Here is a 21,483-nt window from a genome sequence, read left to right on the forward strand (position 1 = left end):
TAGATTCTTTTTATGCATTAGAATAGTATGTGTCAGTGTTACGAGTATTCTCAAAATCCTAGTTTTTCTTAAGTTTTCACCGGTATTTTGTGTTTTTTCGTTTGAAACTTTTTCATATTCTCAAAATCCTAGTTTTTCTTAAGTTTTCACTGGTATTTTGTGTTTTTTAGTTTGAAACTTTTTCATATATTGGCCTAAAATACAAAGTTTAGGAGATTTCCTTTAGTATTAACTCAAAATAACCATAAAAATATAAAGATTTTCTTTAGTATTAACTCAAAATAACCATAGGATTAAAAAGTTAACTTTTTTGTTGTTAATATATAAAAACAATCAAGTTGAAATAAGTGAGATTTGTTTTTGATTGAGGATTTGATTTATTCTAATTTCCATAGTTGGTGTTAGTTGATAATTATACAAAATGAGATTATAATGTTTACTTAGGTTATAACCTGATTATGAAGGTTAACATAGAAATGTAAAATGCAAAGGCAAAGGTAAAGGTAAAGGCTGGCTGATAATGTTTCTTGGTCTAATTACTTACATATCATTTTTCACCAAAAAAAAAAACCTACAACCAGAATCACATGATGCCTGCCTAACAACATCCAACATCCAACACTGGAACTTACTTTGTACTCCCTTTTTCACTCAAACCATCTTCATTAGAAGAACATGTAGTTGTAGTTGTAGTAATAGTAGTAGTAGTCCCAACAGTGTTGACTGGATCCTTGAGGAGGTCAACCAAATCACCTTGGTCAATGCACCTCTTCATAACACCATGGGGAGAAACCAAACTCATTGCAGCAATACTGTTTGCAATAGCATTCACATTCACATTTACATTCACATCAGTGGTTGTGGTTGCTCCATAGAAACTTCCACCTCCAACACCAGAGGGGAATTGGGTAGATCCACTCACGAGGAGGCGTAGCGTGTCCCTAGCACTCTTTTCTGAATCAGATTCTTGGACACTTAATGCTGGTGGAATGCTTACTACGCTCATAACAGTAGGGCCAGTACTGACTAGGTAGGCTTGACCTGAGGAGCAAATGTCCATTACTGGGATCGGGATGTGAACTATTGGGTGGTCGCACTCGCAGATCAAAGGTGTGAAGAACGGGATCTGTTGTGAAGGTGGCATGCCCATGGATAATGGTAGAAAATGTGGGAGTGGGATTGAGATTTCAGAACATGTTTTTGCAGATGATGAGGCTGCTGCAAGGAGTGAGGAAAGGGGTGGCAATGTAAAAGATTCGGTTGATGTTGTATGTGGATGTTGGGGTGTTACCACAACCACGGGTGGACACCAACAGTAATATGGAGGAGGAGGAGGAGGAGGAGGAGAGAAGATAGATGATGATGATGGTGTAGTATTAGTATTAGTATTATGATTAGGAAGAGGATGTGTTGCTGAGATTATAGATGGAATTTGCATGTTCATGTTTCCACTTAATACTGATGGGAACAAGCAAATTCCAGAAGATGATGATGATGATTCTGGAAGCCTGTTTTCTTCATGCTGATTTGAAGTGGAAGGAAGAGGATGTTTTTCGGAGGATGTATCAAGGCGGACACCTTCCACCCTACGTCTTAACTTGTCTCTGACTACATTTCTCAAGGAAGCAATGTTTCTGGGGAGGCCACCTTCTTTGAAGGAGCTTGGCCTAGGACTCAGGCTGCCTTGAATAATGCTACTGCAGGTCCGGACCCGTGAAGCCTTTGAACTTGATGATGCCAACAATGGAGGAGACTTTGAGTTTGAGGTTTCACTAACTGACCCAACCAGAAAAGTTTGTAGATGATGTACAAAGCGTTGAAGACGAGAATTACTGATTCCGGTTAGTTCCGCAAGCGAAGGCTTCCTTTCTAGTAACTTCCTCATCTATAACAACAAGATATGTGTATATGTACATCATCAGATTCAAACATCAGTTGGTTTTGTTTTGGGATTCTTACTAAGATTTGTTGGGTTACCTTTTCGAGCAATTCATCACCGAGGAGTTTGGATTTTTCAGAGCACCAGAAGTAGAAAGGCATGGGGACCCTAACAACAAAAGATCGACCAGAGGTATCTGTTGGGATTCCTTCAATTACAACATAGGAACAATCTGTTGTGTTTCTTAAGATTGATATTCTCTCTGCATGCCCATCATCCCCAACAAACAATATGCGTAGATCAGAAGTTGGTAATAATGACAAAACTAAGTTTCCCCTGTTGCAAACCACCCAACATAATAATAAGCATATATTCATTCTAACACACATACAACCGTATACATACTAACAACTTTCACAACTTTAAACATCATTTTTTTATATGTAAAAACCAATATATTCTATACTTCTTCTACAAAACAAATATACACGTGCTCTTATCTACTTTTCCTTCCACTTACTTTATAATTTCTTTAATGTACACTTTCTTGTAGCGGAGGGGTAGCAGTAGTACTAGCACATATGTTATTGATTCACAAAGAACCTATTAATAAATGTTTCCTCCAACTTTACAATAATAGCTATCACTGTATTAACAACAATATATAAATTAAACTAGGTATATCACCTAAACACCCAATTCAAATAACAATATGAATCTCAACAACTTGCTCTCACTCTCACTCTCACTCTTTCCCTTTAAATTAAACTTTAGTTTAATTAGGTATGCCTTCAACCCCCTACTTAAATACCAAACTAAACAGAACACGCACATTGTTGCTGAATAGCTAGTTGTGTATGCTTGTCAATAAATATTAGAACTCAAATCAAATCAGAGAAACTAGTCTCAGATTTTTGTTCATTACTTCCAACAGAAAAAACTAAGCCATCATTAAACTACTTGAGACAGGTAATGAGACATCAATATCACTAAAGAGAACAAGAGAAGTTAGAGAATAAGATAGTTCAACTTATAAAGCAAGAACTCTTCAAAACATGTGGCTATGTGTGATAATGGACTATAGAACTTAAACAAAAACATATATGATACAGATATCAAAGATGTCTAAATAATTTGATGATAATAAGAGTTGTTGCAAAACCAATAGTAGAAGAACCCACAATATACAATATGAGGGCATGAATCTACCTTTACTTCTTCTTAATTCAGAGATCATAATAGAAAACGCCAGTTTACCTACAATGAAAAGATATATTCATTTTGATGCATGTACATGTCACCATTATAAAGCTAATATATAGGAGCCTACAATTTCTACTCACTGAGTGAGATTATGTTCATACCATCATAGGTCTAAAAGGAAGGGATCATCACATCACATGTGCATATTATTACTTCCTATACAGAATACGACAACAATATGTATGACATCCAAACATGAACTGGAACACCATAATAGATTGCCATTGTAGTATAACAGTAACAGACAAGTCTTATAAACAAACAAATATAAATGTATTATCACATATATATACCACCATTAAGTAGTACTCACAAGCTACTACCAAATCATTTACATCTACAAAATGACCCCGAGATCCACCAAAGTAACAATGTTTCCATACATTCAACATGAATTTGATTATTATCCATCACATTAGCCGGATTTATCCTTCATGTTAAAAAGAAAAGTTACAAGCCTACAAATAAACTACTTGCAGCTAAAATCTTGATACTCAGTATTATGTGAAGTTGAAAGCCAAACCAACACTCATATAAGATAAAATAACTGCTACATTCAGTCGTTCAGAAGAAAAGATATGCAAAGACAAGATTCAGTAATCATATTAAATAAGTTATTAATGAGCACTTATGTATCTATTGACAACTTGTTGATGTGCCAGAAGTAAATCTTAAGATGAATGTGAAACAACTACCTTGCACTTCTTCATGTGCCATAACTAAAACTAATGACAACAAAACACACTGCAGATGCTAATTGATAAAACAGGAAACAACTACCTTGCACTTGTTGGAATTAGACAAGTTCCTTGTTTGTTGATCTTCCCAACACGAATTGATACAAGAGGGATACATAAGCACCTTGCGAGCAAACTGACTTTTGATGGCTCAAAATGCTGTCATGAAAACCAAGTTGAAGAATAAACATCAGTACATCACGCGATTCAATTGCAACGATACATCATCAAGAGCATTCACTTTAATTGTTCGACACTCAATGAGAGCTTAATAATATTGAGGTGATTCTAGAGGAAACCATAAAGTATACCTGACTTAGATGCGACAGCAATCGGTCTTCAGCCTCGCTGGATACATTAAGCTTGAGCAAGGGTTTCAACCTCTCATCGGCGCGACACGCTCCCAATACTTGCATATCAAGAGCCTCTAGCCACTGTACAACCGTGCCTTCTTGAGTGTTTCGCTGCATCAGCAGATCAATATCTCGGTCGCCATCTCCAGCAAACAAATCCGTCAAACGAGCTGCAAGTCCAATATTATTTCCATTCCTCCTCGTCAAGGAATCTCCCGAAGCTGCCGCCAGAGAAACCTCACCGGTACCATCGGATACCGGTGACAAATCATCGTTTGATTGTTGCTGATCATCTACCTGCCGATCACTAAAAGATTGTTGTTTTCCAGAATTATTCATATTGATTGATTATAACGCAGAACCTTTACAAATTAAATGTATGGAATCTAATTGAAGATTAGAAACCCTTGATCGCAAGGGGCTAAACAATATCCTTCAAATGAAATCCAACGACCGATCGGAGTGTGAAAACAGAGACCGACTCGAGGGATCTGATCCGATCAAATCTTCAAAATGTGAATTAGTAGAAACGCAACACAAAGAATCGCAAAACGAATGCAAGATGACTCCTATAAAAGGAAAAGAGGTTACGGACTTGAAGAACAGGTTATTCTGATTTCAGATGGTGGTTGGAATCCGGCTCCAACGGTGGGACATACGTTAGCAATTGGATAACATCAGCCTTCGATTTATATTTTATATTTTATATTTATAGATACCAAACGAGTAAATTACAATTTTGGTTCATATGGTTTGTTTATTTTGATTAGACTTTCGATTTTTTGTGATTGGTTGGTTCTTGCGGTGTCCAAATCTTGCATCGGAGGTGCATGGGTAATTACCGTCTATATATTTCGTTAGGTGAGTGTTAAATGATAAATTTCTCTTGTATTTATGTATTTATTATTTTCTTAATTTTTTAATTACAAGATTCTTACCTCATGCCCTCCAATCCCGTCATGGTGATCCGTTATCAAACTCGACCACTCGACCACATAAATATGTTCACCCCAACTAACTCACCATCATAATATTACTCTACACTAACAGTTCATCTGACCATTAGTCATTAGCCAACCTCACCAGTACCACCATTATTACCAACATCACCACCATTTAACAATCACACCATTTTTTACTATACATCTCAATAATAAAACCAAAACATAAATTGATTCATATAGAATAGCCTAAATCAAAATTAAAACTTCAAAAAATAACATACTTTTGTTTGTTTACCAATCTAAATATATTCAAAATCAAAACCTAAAAAAACAGCTAATGGTTTATATTTATAATGCTAAGATTACTTTGTGTATGTTCTCTGAATGAATCTGTCATGGAAGCACATTTAGGGTGTAACATAGAAGAAACATCGATGATCTTCCAACGCTAGGAAATTGTAGAACTTATTAAAAACCAAAACATCAATCATGTCTGAATATATGATTCCAACATCCAAGTCATCAAAGCCTTCCTAACACCAAAATCGATCTCATAACCATAATCTTCAATTCTAAATTTCTCCTCTTTTGGGAGTGTTATCGGTGTTAAAAGGGGAGTAAGTGTGGAATAGTGGTAGTTGTCAAAATGATAGAGCATCATAGAAGTGACAAGTAAAGTAGGCGAATGTGGTGTTGGCGATAATGTATCAAAACTCTTCGTAACATCAATTTTGACTGTTAATGAACCAAATCTTTATTCTTTCTCTAAAATGTAAGTGAGTTGTAAGGAGTTCAACGATGAGGTAGTGGATTTTAATCTGTCGAAAAACAAAGGTGGATAAGGGGTACGATGACGATAGTGGTTCTCCATATTCTTCTGTAAGTTTTTCGATGATTTGTTGCAATGAAAACGGTGGTTACAGTAGTGGCTTTGAAATTGTCTTTAGATGAGAGCGGATGATGGGGTATGATCGTGGCGATGATGAGTGTCGGCTTGATTGTGAGTGTCTTTGAAGTTATTGAAGCGAATGAGTGTAAGGCTTGAAGGAGTGGGTGTGACATGTATGGCGTGGTTGTGGCGTACACCATCCATGGTGGTATGACATGAACCGAACGTGGCGTCCTCAAGCCATATTTCTCTCTTATTTCCTCCGTACTCTCTCTCTCTCTCTCTCTCTCTCTCTCTCTCTCTCTCTCCACCCGTGGTGGTGCTTGGTAAATATGATAACAAAATTAGGTGGACAATATTTTGGTTAAGGTGGACCGTGGTGAACTAGACACTACTCCTACCAACTTAAAAGAGCCGATGAAAAATATGATACCGATATAGAGATTTAATTAGTTTTACCTATAATTTCCATAATTAGTTCCAAAGCATATGAGTTTTAACCATTTTGCTCTAAGGGTAAAAAATTTGGGCCTCCTAAACGATATGTGACTTTGTTGTCGCACGCTCGACATGTCCAAATATACCCTGTTAAAATGACATATACTCAAGTTATTTTTTCATAACTCCAACTTTTTACAAAAAGTAATTATATATTTGTTATTTCGTTCGTAATTCTTATAGATTTTGAAAATAAGTGATGTTAATGCTTAATCTAAGAAAATAAATTTATAAATATCATTATATTTTTTTTAACCAATCTAATTCATTTTGATACATGAAAGCCACCCAAGTTTGACAAAGTTTTCTACTTATTCGTTAAGGTTGTGTGGTTATTGTTTTTTTTTTTTTAACTAAACTTTAACACTAAATATTTCATATAAAAGCCACGATATTTAAACAACTTTTTTTTGTTGTGATTATTTTCACATGATTTAGCATATCACAATGATTAATATTGAAAAAAATTGTCACAAAGTGATTTTTTTTTTCAAAAATTACAAACGGTTTCTGTAGCTCTATTATCTAAAACAACCATACGTTTATATTTTTGTACCAACTAACAACTTATTACCTAAATCTATAAAAATGAGATCGAGGTCATGAACATGAGGTGACATGGACGCATGGTTATAAACTAGACTTCAATATGACGCGAGAGGTGACTATCAACGGACCTTTGCTCCTTTTATTCAGGGTTATGTAAGTATACGGAAAACAAATTGTCGGTATCAATGGTGTCTGCCGGAAACTCCACCTTCCGGGATCGGACATCAGAATTCCGATCTCTGTCGGACACATTGAAAAAGTTTGGGCGAATATCAGCTGCCAATCCAGATCGATCAAATCAGCAAAATGATCCATCGACGTCATCTAAACTACCGGTAACTCCTTCTTTATATCGATCCGAATTCAACAAGAAGGCTTCTCGTATTGGATTAGGCATCCATGAAACCTCCAAAAAAATCTCCAGACTCGCTAATCGTAAGCATTTGTCACTTTACACATCTCTTTTGTTAAACGTAGGGTTTGACATTCAGTTTATCGTTTTCCATGATTAATACAATGTTACATTACTTCCCTTGCTTTTCCAACTATCCTCGTGCCAGAGAAAAGCTCTATGCGTTTTTAGCGAACCAACTGGAAAAGTTACGTTGCAGTACTCACAATTGCTTCTCATTTGAATCTGTAAGGATGTCTGAATGGGTTAGATGTTGATATGTAGGTGCAGATCGATATATGTTGCTTAAGGGAACTAAAACTTTACTCGATTATACTTGCGTATTTCTGGATTTAGGTTTCATCAGATTTTACTTGCTTATTTCCGACTGATGGTAATCACGAAATATAATTCGCTGAAAGGCTCTAAGCTGTGATGTGATCCAGACGCCATTAGATTATGCCTGTCTATGCTCTGCACTGATTGATATACATAGTACACCATTAGCTCTGAGATCACAGTTAAATCATATTCAATTTTGAATTCTCTCTTTTTGGGTGGGCTATAATGCGATTAAAAAAAATTCTTGGTTCTTTCTTAGAGTCCCAATTACCTTGATCCTTGTTTCTCTAGCTGTTTGTAGTTGGGATTTAGTCATAACATTAACATGTTTATATGGATGGACTTGCAGTGGCTAAGAAATCATCAATTTTTGATGATCCGTTGAAGGAGATACAAGAACTAACAGCCTTGATAAAGAACGATATAACAGCCCTAAATGTAGCTGTATCTGATTTGCAAACTCTTCAAAACATGGAAATTGCTGAGGGTGATTATTCAGAAGATACAGTTGTCCATTCTACTGCTGTTTGTGATGATTTGAAGAACAAGCTAATGGGAGCTACAAAAAAGTTTCAAGATGTATTAACAACAAGGACCGAGGTTGTTTCTACTTTCTTGTTTATATTCTTTATTCTCCTTCCCCTTTAATGGTTATAACTTAAAATTAATCTCATTCCTGCTCTTACAACAGAACATCAAGGCTCATGAAAACAGGAGACAAATCTTTTCTACAAGTATAGCAAGAGAGAATCCGTTACGCCAGCAACCAAAGTCAGTGATGGAGCCACCTCCATGGTCAACTCCATCCGGTCAACCATCTGAGTGAGTCAGTAAAATTTTGATTTAGATCTCATCTCTATTGATTGTCAATGTCTCTATATAAGATTTATGAAAGTTCGATGTGTTCAGAAATAGATGTTTAAATAAATCTTGGTTTTTTTTTTCTCAGATCTTCAGTAAATGGAGTTCAAGTTGGCAACCAACTAAGGTATATTTTCTGGTTTATTATATAAGTTTGTTCTTCTTAAATCATAACTATGACTCTTTTTCAATTTATTCTTTTCTCATTTCTTATTTAGGTGATCTGATTTTTATTTTAATTTTGTAAATGCAGGAGAAGGTTAGCTGTTGAGAGTAGTACTCCTTCCCAGAACATGAACACAGGAGCCTCAATGTTACAGCAGCAGGTGGTCCCACAACAAGAAAGCTATACACAAAATCGAGCAGTTGCTCTACAAAGTGTGGAGTCTACAATTACAGAGCTGAGTGGGATCTTTACAAATTTGGCTACAATGGTGGCCCACCAGGGGGAGTTAGCTATCAGGTTACTTCATGTTCATCCTTAAGAAATCATTTAATCATAAAACATTATTCTTTACATTTTGGAAATGAATGAATTACTTCATGGTATCAGGATTGATGACAATATGGAGGAAAGTTTGTCAAATGTTGAAGGTGCTCGAGGAGCTCTTTTGAAGCATTTAAACCGGATATCATCAAACAGGTGGCTGATAATCAAGATATTTGTCATTTTAATAATCTTTCTCATCATATTCTTATTCTTCTTGGCTTAATAGTGGGATCTTCAAAAAAAACTGTGGCACCATATACCATATTTTTGTGAATTATACTTTACAATGTCCATATTTCTGTTTATGTTAGGACAAATTAAAGATCCCCACACTTAATATTTTAGATCTTCACTTTATTGAAATTCTTTTCCAACTTCTGCGGAAAGTGTGTGATGGTTGCAATATTCTTGTTATGCTTTCTACGTAGTCTTTCCTTTTATTGATGGAAGATTTATTTATTTAAAATATGGTCCATTTTGTTGATTAACGATTGTATTTACGGAGGAATTCACATCCATGAATTCACTTAAGTTCTAACACCAATTCTAACATATTTTGACGGTAGAAAATGACTATTCATGACGTGAATGGATGTTAGCGTCACTAATATAAGATACAAATTCCGAACTCATTATGTGGAAGTAAACAAAAAAATGGTAAATTGCACCCCATGGAACCTACTCCACCCTAAGGTCCACCAAAGTGGAGGTCAATCTTTTGTCCGGATTTTACACATCAATCGTTAGGCTTCCATCATGGGGTCTGTTATGTAAAAGTAAAACAATATGTCTTGCCCGTTTGCCAAAGGACCCAACATGTTCAGATAATTATAGCTTCAAGTGTCATCTTCTTGGTTAGAGAAAAGCAACAATTCCACCCAATTGATGATGTCAAGTGTTTTAATGTGCGTAGAAAAATGCAGGTTCAACTAACAAGACAAAACATTCCAAGTCCTTGTAGCAATCTCACACTCAACAAACAAATGAAGTAAGGATTCGTCATGCAAGTCACACCAAGGACAAAGAGCCGAGAGTATACGAATTCCTTTGGAAGCCAAAGCCGGACTTAGGGGGATACAATCAAGACTAAGCTGCCAAAAAGATGTTCACCTTACGAGGAACAAACTTATTCCACCTTGTTTGCTTACTTCCATCCGATAATAGGAAATGCTCCAAATACTTCCTCGTGTCTTTGATCATAACAGCTAACTCCCAAAACAAACTATTGGGTTGTGATGAGAGCTGAAAGTCAGCCTGCAAGTTGATCAAGCTTGACACCAATCCTTAGATCCCTTCTCCAATGCCAAACCTATCCTTCTACATACTAACGATCTCTAACCACACATTCTTTATTGTTATCTAGCCAAAAAGAAGGTCGGGAATCGCACACATAACCGGATATTCCCGTCCCACACGTCACGCTAAAGCATGTCTTCACCGTTTGCTGCCTTTTCATAAGTAAAAATGGGGAATAATACAATTTGCATGCATCTTTTCCCATGACAACTAATGGAATATGGCCAAAATTGTCTTCCTTGTATTACATTGGCAAATATATATATATATATATATATATATATATATATATATATATATATATATATATATATATATATATATATATATATAGATTCAGTATTTACACTTTGGTACCTCATAGATTACATAATTGAGTTCCTAGTCTAATATACCCCCTTAGTCTAAGGAGGAGGATGACAGATGCTTAGACTGGATCTAAAATCCAAAAATAGAGCTTGTGGGAGGCCTTTGGTGGAGATGTCAACATTTTGGCAACGTGATGCGACATGTAAGACCCGAATTTGGCCGTGTTGAACCTTTTCACGCACGAAGTGAATGTCGATTTCAATGTGTTTGGTCCGTTGATGCTGAATTGGGTTTTTTTGACATGTAGATGACGCTGACATTATCACAATAAATGAGAGATGTGAGTATTGGATTGTGACCAAGTTCGAGAAGGAGGTTTTTGAGCCAACAAATTTCTACAACCACGTTCGGGACGCCTCTATACTCTGCCTCTGCACTAGAACGAGACACGGTCGTTTGGCGTTTAGCTGACCATGAGATTATATTATCACCCAGAAACACACAATAGCCCAATGTAGATCTGCGTGTGTTTGGACATTCGGTCCAATCAGCGTCGGTATATGCGGTAAGAGTGGAAACCAAGTTGCGATGTAAGTATAAGCCTATGTCAATGGTTCCTTTGACGTACCTAATAATATGTTTTAGAGCATGTAAGTGAGACATCCGAGGAGCATGAACGTGCATGCAAACTTGTTGGACAACATACGAGATATCCGGACGTGTGAATGTGAGATACTGTAAGGCCCCTGCGAGCCTGCAATATGTTGTAGGATCGTCAATTAGTTCCTTGAAGAGCTACCGAGCTTCCGTTCGATGTCCATAGGGGTATGTGCGGGGTTACATTGAGCCATATTTGCTTGTCGAAGTATATCAAATACATATCTCTCTTGTGACAAAAATAAGACAAAATTGCAAGAAGGGTCCCTGTGGTATGTCAAAACTAGTATGTTTGGTCCAAAATGAGTTTGGCTCGCAAGGATGGTCCAAAAGTTTGATTTTCTTGCGAGTTTGGTCCAAAATTTTTGAAACTTTTTAAAATGACGGATTTGCCCTTGGTATTTACCCTTTTTCAATTTTTTTATTACATAAATCCAAAAAGAAAAAGAAAAAAAAAAATAGATCTATCTCTCACTCACACACATACACACACTCTCTCTCTCTCTCTCTCCCTATTGGAACTGTCCACCACTTCCTTCTTTAACCACCACCTACAGCTACCATCACCACCCTCGCCGCCACCACCACCACCACCGGATGCCACCACTATAAAAGAATCAAAAATAAAAAATCGTTTTTGTTTCTTGTTTCAAATTCTTGCAAAAGAAAAGTTGGTTCGATCGAAATCATCAAATATTTAGCATTCATAACCAAAATCTAATTCAAAACTCAAAAACACCTATCTATCTATGAATGTTCAGCAATTTTTAAGGACATAAAACATTCAAAACCAGATGAAAGAACCTTATATTTGGGGGGTCTCCTTGTTTGGCTAATATGGTAACAAAGAATAGAGATAAACTGAGACCCACCTACAAATCTATCTTCAAATAAATCGAGCAAATCGAGACCCACCATTATACAGATCCATACAACAATTTCATGGCCTAAAATCGATTCCGATAGATACAAGTATGTAAAATGGTCTCCATGTTTCCTCTTCTCTCTCTTCTTTTGAAACCTACAAATCGATCGGAACAAAATTTCGATAACAATTTTCATCCCCACTGCCGGAGCCATAACAGCGTAACCAACCACCTCCTCCAACCTACGCATCCAAGCCCCTGCTTCCAGTGACATGATCCAAAACATCACCGGTCACCCACATCTTCTTGATGGTCGCCGACAGCTACTCTTCCACCACTGTTACCACTGGACAAACCCCACCGACAGTCGTAACTCAACCACCAGCAACCGTCTACGGCTAGCAACCGCCGACCCCAACAAAACACCTCCGAGATGTCACTTCCTCCATAAAGCACCTCCAACGAAACATCATCGACAACGATCGCAGCGTCCCCTGTTTTCTCGATTCGTCGCCCTTAGTCAACTACATCTTTTCGCAGGTCGAGGACCGCTTTTCCTTCGCCACAACATCCCTCTGGCAACAACAACTTCAACGACGACAACCACCATCACAGTCGGACGGACCCTAGTCGATGGTTCGATCCCCTTCTCCAGTTGATAAATCTCCAAGAGGAACCAAACAAGAAAAAGAAGAAACTCAATCACCGAGAGCTCCAAGACCAGTATTTATGTGTTTCTTTTTTTTTTGCATTTTCTTGAAACAAAGTATGATGCAGTCAAGAACAGATGGAAGCATAGAAAGGGAGTTGGATGGGGTAGGGTTGTATTTCTTTTCTTTTTGTTTAATTATTAATCAGAAAATATTAAAATTAATAAAAAGAAAACGGAAAACAAAATAGAGAGGGCAAATAGGTCATTTTACACACTTCCAATTATGAAACGGACCAAACTCGCAAGAAAATCAAACTTTTGGACCATCCTTGCGAGCCAAACCCATTTTGGACCAAACATGCTAAGTTTTGACATACCATAGGGACCATTCTTGCAATTTTGTCTAAAAATAACCCTTTTGGGTCACATTTGACGAAAATGCCCAAGAAGTAGCTAAGGTTGCCTAAGTCCTTCATGGCAAACTTAGTAGACAGACGGGTTAGGAGATGTTGTTGGAGAGTCGGTGAGGATGTGGTGAGAACAATATCGTTAACATATAATAAGAAATAGGCTATATCATTGCCCTGTTTGTAGATAAACAAGGAGTGATCGGACACACTGTGGTGAAAGCCTATCGTGGTGACATAATCAGTGAATCGTTGGAACCACGCGCGGGGTGCTTGTTTCAAGCCGTAAAGGGACTTCTTTAGACGATAAACATGATATGGAAAAGAAGGATGTCGGAAACCCATGGGTTGATGTATATACATTGTTTCTACTAAATCCCCGTGTAAGAAGGCGTTTTGATGTCCAACTGATTTATTGCCCATTGATTTGTCAATGTAATGCTAAGGACCGTGCGAATAGTCGCTAGTTTTACAATTGGGCTAAATGTCTCTTCACAATCGACTCCAACTTGTTGTGACCTGCCATCACAAACCAAACGCCCTTGTAGCACTTAAGAGATATGTCAGATTTTTTTTATGTTTAAAAAACCACATGAACGGGATGATGTTCATGTTGGAACGTCTTGGTACTACTTCCCATGTATTATTATCAATAAGGACATTAAATTCATCCGTCATGGAATGGTTCCAAACGAGATTGTTAAGGGCTTCGGTAGGGGTGTGAGGAAGAGGTTCGACGGGAACAGAGGTGTGGATGATTAAATAATTGTTTGGGTTTGGATTAGTTGGTCATGCTTCTAGTGTACATGTTATGGGTGGGTGGGGGTGGGGGGGAGGGGGGAGGGGATGAGGGATAAGTGTGGTACAGGTGGGTGGGGGTGTTGGATTAGAAATATGTGTGGTGGGTGTATTGTTTGGTTGTTCTGGTAGTGATTGTTTGTGTTTGAGGTGTTTCTTGTTTATTTCAACGGATGTAAGTTTTGAGGGTGAATTTTGGTTGAGGTTGTGTGCTGGGAGGTGTTGGTGATGTGGTGATGGTTTGAGGAATGGGGTTTGAGAGATGAGGATTTGGGTTTGTAGGTGTGGGTGGAGATGTGGTTGTCTTTGGAAATCGTACTATAAATCCATTGGAGAACAATGGAATCCAATCGTTTGTAAAGAGCCACTGCATATGCTTTTTTCTTATCTTTTTCAGTTGCAGGTTTAGGAGTAGGGTCTTCGTCTGGTAAAATATGATGAGTAACGTCGTGAGCACAACAATGAATCTTGAATAGTTCAACTCAAGATGTGTATTGGCCGTCATCCATCTCGAGAATGATGGGAATGAAGTTCCAAATATTGGTGACGGTAGCAACAGGATGTAAGGAAGCCATCAATTAGAATACGATCAAAAGATGAAGAAGATCAACCTCTAAGGAAGATGGTTGGTTGAGTAGGGCAGAAAAGAAGAAGAGGCGACAACTGAAGGCATTGAGAGACTGTCGATCGAAGGTTTAGGAGAAGAAGCGGCTAGGGTAATTAGAGTATTATGTGTTCTCTGATACCATAATGAAATATGGCCAAAATCGTCCTCCTTGTAATAAATTGGCAAATATATATAGATACAATATTTACACTTTGGTGCCACATATATTACATAATTGAGTTCTTAGTCTAATAACAACCTCACCCTATCCCACATCCCCTGCCCTCGGCTTTGAGTAACTCCCATCAAAGAGTCAAATTTCTATGCACACTCCTTTAGTAGTGCACACACAAAGCATTTTTCTCGTGACGAATCTCCGCCTCTATTTCTACAAAAAGGCAAGCTTCAAGACTACCAATACTAATCCCATTTTTTTCTTTCGAATCAATGACCAAGGCCCAATTGGCCCAATGGATTTTTTGAGCTTTACCTTCTAAGTGCAATTTGTAAAAGGTGTAAAAACTCTGTATAACAAACAAATATTTATACTTGACGTGTAAAAACCCAATGGGCTTCAGCCCATTGTCTTTCAATAGTGAAACAAACAAAATTCACAGCATGGGTGCCATTCTGAGAATTATGGCGGGTAAAGAATAATAAACAAAGATTCCATATTTCCATTCCGAGTCAATTTCTCAGATTTCTCTCGTTTTTTTGAAGATAAGATTTTGAAATATCTCAGGATTGCCTTTCCCTCTCCACCTTTAACAATTCATACGCCCAAAACCCTCCACTGTTCCTCTCTAATTTTCAACTCAATCCTCCCTAAAACTCCAATCAATTCAGCAATTTCAATGTCGCCAGCTTTCACATGAGTTTTGCAGCGAGTATGACCACCCCGGCGTGTTTTCGCGGGAACGTTGTTCCTTTATCGCAGTGCAGTTCATGTTGCGACATCCGATTCCAGCCTTTCATCTCTTCCTACATCAATCATGGCATCAGACGTAACATTTATCCTGTGAAATGCGTTTCCAGGTAAAAAAAACACTCGTTGCCTATCTGTAATTTATCAAAACTATTCTTAATATCGTTTGAGATCTCCTAAGGCCACTGTCACCGCTGTTTTAGTGCAATGATTTGTGAAGTTATGTGTGAATTTTTGTTGGAAATATAATGTTGTGATCTGCATTTAGGTTAGTGGTTAGTGGCAATCGTGTGGTAAAATGCAGAGCGAGTGAAAGGGAGACCGGACCAGATGACGATGATGATAAAGTGATGCATCTATTGCCTTCTTTCAGTTTACTTTTTTGGTGTGTCAGAACTCTAAATAGGCAAAACCTATATTTTGGTTCCTGTGATTATAAGGCATTAGCAGCTTGGGTTGTGGTGGTATGTTTTGTTTAACAATGGCCAAACACAGGTTTTGCACATTTGAATGACAATCATCATTTTGTATTCATAATTGAACTGGTTTTAACGACATTGTTAAGAAAATATGAACACCACCGATGTCAATGACCCATTTGTTAAAGCCAGAAAACCACATTAACCAAATTTGCGTTTTCCTATGTCGTATGTGAATGCAATTTTGTTCATTCACAGTATATCTGGTTACAATCTTGATTTTATTTAACATATTCTCTAGGAAAAAGAAGCGCATGAAGCTGCTGAAACTGCAGAACCATTGATATCGAGTGGTTCAGATATTGGGGATGATAAAGAAAAAGTAAACATTTTAATCGCTATAATCATCTTTTGTAAACGAGTGTCAGATTCTTGATTTTAGAAGAAACTGATAAGCTTTTTTTGTTAGGATAAGGGTCAACCTAGTCAGTTGGAAGCACTTAACAAGTTCCTTGATAGTACCAAGGCCCAAGGAGTTACTGAGGTGTTTAAGTGTTTTGTATGGAAATATCAAATATGTAGTTGTTATATGTTGGGGTTTTCTAATAAACAGTTGTTCTTGTTAGGATAAAGGCCAACCTACTCAGTTGGATATGCTTAACAAGTTACTAAATAAAGATGATGTTGAAGCTAAACCCAAGGAAGTCACTGAGGTATTTCCCTTTTCAAAGTGTTGATGTATTGGATTTGAAGAAAACATTGTATTATTATCAATGGAGAACTTTAAATATATAGTACAACAAATAGTCATATAAGACGATTTTGATTGATTGATTGACATGTGTTGTTATTTGAACAAGGGTCAGCTTGCTCAATTGGAGTCACTCAACAATATACTAAATACCAATGATACTGAATCTAAGACCAAAGGACTTTCCGAGGTACTTTTTTTTTTTTTTTTCTAATCATTTTAATGATGTTTTGCAAAAACTCAACAATTCTTAATTTCTTGTGCTATTAACCTTTTTTCAAAATAGGATGCTGATAAAATAGAGGTTACAAGTGGATCACCCCTGCCAGGTGTCAAGGTGAATATTTTTCATTCATTTAACCTCCTTTCCACTTTCATATATATATATATATATATATATATATATATATATATATATATATATATATATATATATATATATATATATATCATTTTGCTCTCTCTTTTAACTTGTTATAATTCTTAACAGCCACAACAACTTGATGCATTATTCATGATTCCAAAAGAAACAATCGACATTTTGAAAGACCAAGTCTTTGGATTCGACACTTTTTTTGTGACAAGCCAGGAGCCATATGAGGTGATTATATATATATATATATATATATATATATATATATATATATATATATATATATATATATATATATATACATAAAATATTAAAAAAATATGTCACAATCATTTTAATGTGACAGGGTGGAGTACTGTTTAAAGGAAACCTACGTGGACAAGCTGCTGTGACTTACAAAAAGATAGAAAAAAGACTACATGTTAGTTTAGTTTACCCACAACACAAATCATCATTTTTTTTATATATAAATTGGTTAAAAGTTGTAAGTTCTACTCTTTGTGAAGGAGACATTTGGGGATCAATATAAGCTTTTCCTTCTGATCAACCCTGAAGACGATAAACCTGTTGCAGTTGTTGTTCCAAGAAAGACCTTACAACCTGAAACAACTGGTATTATTAGTTTCACATTGTACTTTCAATTGTTTTCGTATGGAGCATTGTAATTTAATAAATCTATCCTTTATATATAACAAATAATTTGAATAAAATACAATGATAGAATAACGAAAAACTAGAAAATACATTGCTACTTGTTGCATTTATCTGATTTTACTAGTACCTATTTTCTACATTATCCGCTCTAATATTTGTGTTTGTTTTTTTCTTCATGACAGCTGTCCCAGAATGGTTTGCTGCTGGATCTTTTGGAATAGTTACAATATTCACATTACTTTTACGCAACGTCCCCGCATTACAATCCAACTTATTGTATGTAGATCTATAAATACAAAGTTAACTTCTTATTTATTTTTTTTGGATTGTTGTTTTTATTAATGACTATAATCCACATTGTAAATGTGACAGATCCGTTTTCGACAATACGGAAGTATTAAAAGAGGGGGTTTCTGGAGCCCTAGTAACCGCGCTTATATTGGGTGTACATGAAATCAGTCATATTTTGGTTGCAAAAGAAGCCGGAGTTAAACTCGGGGTTCCATTTTTTGTACCCAGTTGGCAGGTGAGATTTTTTAATTAGTTTGTAATTAATGACACACACATAGGTATATATCTCTAATAATCTTAACGTTTTTTTATGGCAGATAGGCTCATTTGGTGGGATAACACGGATTCTAAACATCGTACCAAAACGGGAAGATCTTCTGAAAATTGGAGCAGCAGGACCTTTAGCAGGGTTTTCATTAGGGTTGCTTCTTTTGCTGTTTGGGTTTTTTTTGCCACCAGCTGATGGTATCGGGGTAATTGTTGATGCTTCTGTCTTTCACGAATCGCTTCTTGCTGGTGGAATAGGTATGAATTATATTATACTGTAATTCGGAGAAAACATATAGGAGTAATAAAATGTTTGTTGTATTTTATAGCGAAATTGGTGCTTGGTGATGTTTTGAAAGAAGGAGCGACGATAGCGGTGAATCCGTTGGTGATATGGGCGTGGGCCGGACTTCTCATCAATGCAATCAACAGTATCCCCGCCGGAGAGCTAGACGGCGGTCGGATATCTTTTGCAATATGGGGACGAAAGGTTTGTTTCCAATTAAAATATATTTAGTGAAAAGCAAAAATAGTTCGTAATGTAGTAAAAATTGAAAAAAGTAGTAAAACTCAGGGACCAAAAATGTAACGTATTCTTTTTCCTTTGATTGGCAGGCTGCATCGAGGTTCACAGCTGCTTCTATTGTGCTATTGGGGCTATCGTCGTTGTTAGATGACGTGGCATTTTATTGGGTGGTTTTGATATTTTTTTTACAACGAGGGCCAATTGCTCCACTAGCGGAAGAGATCAGCGAGCCTGATAACAAGTACGTTGCGTTGGGAATCACGGTTTTAGTTTTGAGTCTACTTGTTTGTTTGCCTTATCCTTTTCCTTTCACTGAAGCAATTACTACAACTATGTAGACGTCTGTCTTTACTCTTTATCTTTAGTGGGTGAGAGGTATTAAATATATTACTAATAAACGTTGACCTCTTTAGTGTAGTAAATGGAATAATAAAGATCCATATGTATATGCACATGCCCATGTACATGTACATGTCATTCTTTTCATTTTCATAAATTTCACATGGGGACATGTCTATACTGTTCTTGGAAAGTAGGAGCTGAAAAAAATCCGAATTCATTATACCGGTTCTTTAATTGTTAAATGTTAACTTAAAAGTTTAATGGTTCGCTTTTTTTTTTTAAATGTCAAATATTGACATTTTACACGAACATAAACTAAATTGGTAAATTTAATGTTAAATATTGACATTTGACATGAACATAAACTAAATTAGGAATTTAAAAGGGTACCTACTCACCATACTAATATTTATAGCGAGTTAGACTAGACCACTCTAATAGTTTTGTTGTTTTGTCAAGTCATTTTTTAGTAACTTTATTTAATAAAAAGTTCATAGTATAAAAAATCTTTTCTACTTCCTGACTTTTTTTTCAATTTAATTATTTTATCCCATCTTTTATGATATGTTTTATAAAGCCTCTCATATAATTTATTATTGTTTTTTTGCACATCTCATGTTTGTAAAAAGAAATATAGCTTGAAAGTAGTGTTGGATCGATAGATTCAATAAAAATGAAATCATGCACAAAGACGTAATTAATAAGAACACTCAAACGTAAATAAGATTTGGTTTTTCATTAGAGGGTAAAGGAATGCAATTACAATTTGTTGTAAGACTCTTTCAAAAGATATTCTCTACCTTCAACGAGCTCTCCTTATATAGGACATATAAGGGCAACGGTTGAGCACTGACCAATAAGGTTAGGACACAGACAAATCATAGCTGTCAAATATAACAAACTAACAACTATGATTCTAGGTTAGTCAATACGAATACAATTGCATCAACACAAAATTCACTATCGTACTGAAACACATTTCGCATCATAAACTTAAATACAATACTTCAAAATACGATCCTAACAATCTCCCTTTTTGTATTGAGTTGCAAAATCGTTTTTCAATTTTGTTCTCTGAAAACTTCTTCAGAAATCGCCATGAGAACAAGTTTTACTCGGATCCACCATCTGATTACCTCCGATACCCGCTTCAAGGCTTCATTAGTATTTGCCTTACACATCTCAGCCCTTACAAGAATACTATTCATGTAATCAAAATTGTAACAATGTTTGTCATCCAAGAACATCTTATTCTGGACTTTTCCTTCTTCAAGCACTTTATAAACAATTCATGAAGGCTTTTTCTGAATAAATCCTTCTCGCTTTTCTTCCAATCCTTCTGGTAGATCTTGAGGTTTTGCAGTAGAGTTTCTCTTCATACTCTTGGACACTTCAACATCCATCTGGCTCACTTCCATGCAGAAATATCTAATCATATCAGTAACATGCAAAAGCTATGAACTAAATTTCGATTCATGCTTCTTTAGAATTCCGTCAAGCACAATCCAGTCATGAGGATTCATGATGGGTAGATCAACCAGAGAAATCACAGAACAATCTTTGTTTTCACCTCTTAAGATTGTGAACTTGTAATTTTTAAATTCATCAATCGTAATTTCTTCAATCTTCTTACCAGTCATGATTCACTTCAAGGACCAGACTTCATATTGAGGTTGAACGTTGCTGAGATAAAACGTGAAAAGTTTATTGTTTGCAACACTGTTGGATAAAAGAAGCTTTGTAAATTCATTTAATAAAAACTAGTTGATTGGCAGTTGTACGTCGTAACAAGATCAATTTGTTTTGTAATTGAATTTTGACGATTGTATTTATAAAATGTATTTACCGTTGCATTTGTTGGTTTTGTGTAACACTCCAAATCGGGTAAACCATTCTAACCCCTTGAAATGATCTAATTTGGCAAAAATGGTCCCTTTTTGTACGTTGGGCGTACCTAAGTGTACACTTAGCGTACTATGGAGGAAGGATGCAAAGGAGTTTGGAGTACGCGGGGCATACGCGATAGAGGACCAAAACCCTAAAACCCAGACTTGAGACCTATTTATTCATCCTTAAGCCACTTGGACCAAACCCTAATCAGCCTCTAGAGTCTCATTTCGTCCCTTTACCTCAGTTTTCCTTTGAGA

The 21,483-nt window shown here is 36.4% G+C and overlaps 3 protein-coding genes across 4 annotated transcripts; 2 read left to right on the forward strand and 1 right to left on the reverse strand.

Annotated features, from left to right (window-relative positions):
• Positions 1-532: 532 nt before the first annotated feature.
• On the reverse strand, positions 533-4,864 carry LOC145071217 (uncharacterized). The gene is made up of 4 exons (XM_079018134.1): positions 4,191-4,864; positions 3,923-4,038; positions 1,978-2,215; positions 533-1,885 (listed from the first exon to the last, which is right to left on the reverse strand). Exons 1-4 carry the CDS (start codon positions 4,569-4,571, stop codon positions 629-631), a joined length of 1,992 nt encoding a protein of 663 aa, XP_078874260.1. The 5' UTR covers positions 4,572-4,864; the 3' UTR covers positions 533-628.
• Positions 4,865-7,183: 2,319 nt separating this feature from the next.
• Positions 7,184-9,574, forward strand: SYP31 (syntaxin of plants 31). The gene is made up of 6 exons (XM_079017099.1): positions 7,184-7,547; positions 8,195-8,445; positions 8,537-8,667; positions 8,795-8,833; positions 8,960-9,169; positions 9,260-9,574. The coding sequence occupies exons 1-6, from the start codon at positions 7,298-7,300 to the stop codon at positions 9,417-9,419; spliced, it is 1,041 nt and encodes a 346-aa protein (XP_078873225.1). The 5' UTR covers positions 7,184-7,297; the 3' UTR covers positions 9,420-9,574.
• Positions 9,575-15,526: 5,952 nt separating this feature from the next.
• Positions 15,527-19,480, forward strand: EGY2 (ethylene-dependent gravitropism-deficient and yellow-green-like 2). Of its 2 annotated transcripts, none has more exons than XM_079013513.1 (15): positions 15,527-15,823; positions 15,982-16,060; positions 16,434-16,514; positions 16,602-16,676; positions 16,759-16,845; positions 16,993-17,073; positions 17,170-17,220; positions 17,374-17,484; positions 17,603-17,677; positions 17,763-17,868; positions 18,093-18,186; positions 18,283-18,436; positions 18,519-18,726; positions 18,798-18,958; positions 19,084-19,480. In XM_079013513.1, the coding sequence occupies exons 1-15, from the start codon at positions 15,660-15,662 to the stop codon at positions 19,330-19,332; spliced, it is 1,776 nt and encodes a 591-aa protein (XP_078869639.1). In that variant the 5' UTR covers positions 15,527-15,659; the 3' UTR covers positions 19,333-19,480. The 2 variants fall into 2 exon arrangements, with proteins under 2 accessions (XP_078869639.1, XP_078869640.1); XM_079013514.1 differs by having other exon boundaries at positions 16,999-17,073.
• Positions 19,481-21,483: the final 2,003 nt, after the last annotated feature.

This window comes from Lactuca serriola, chromosome 8, assembly GCF_051521515.1.
Source record: "Lactuca serriola cultivar US96UC23 chromosome 8, Lser_US96UC23_V15, whole genome shotgun sequence".
Lineage (NCBI taxonomy): Eukaryota > Viridiplantae > Streptophyta > Magnoliopsida > Asterales > Asteraceae > Lactuca > Lactuca serriola.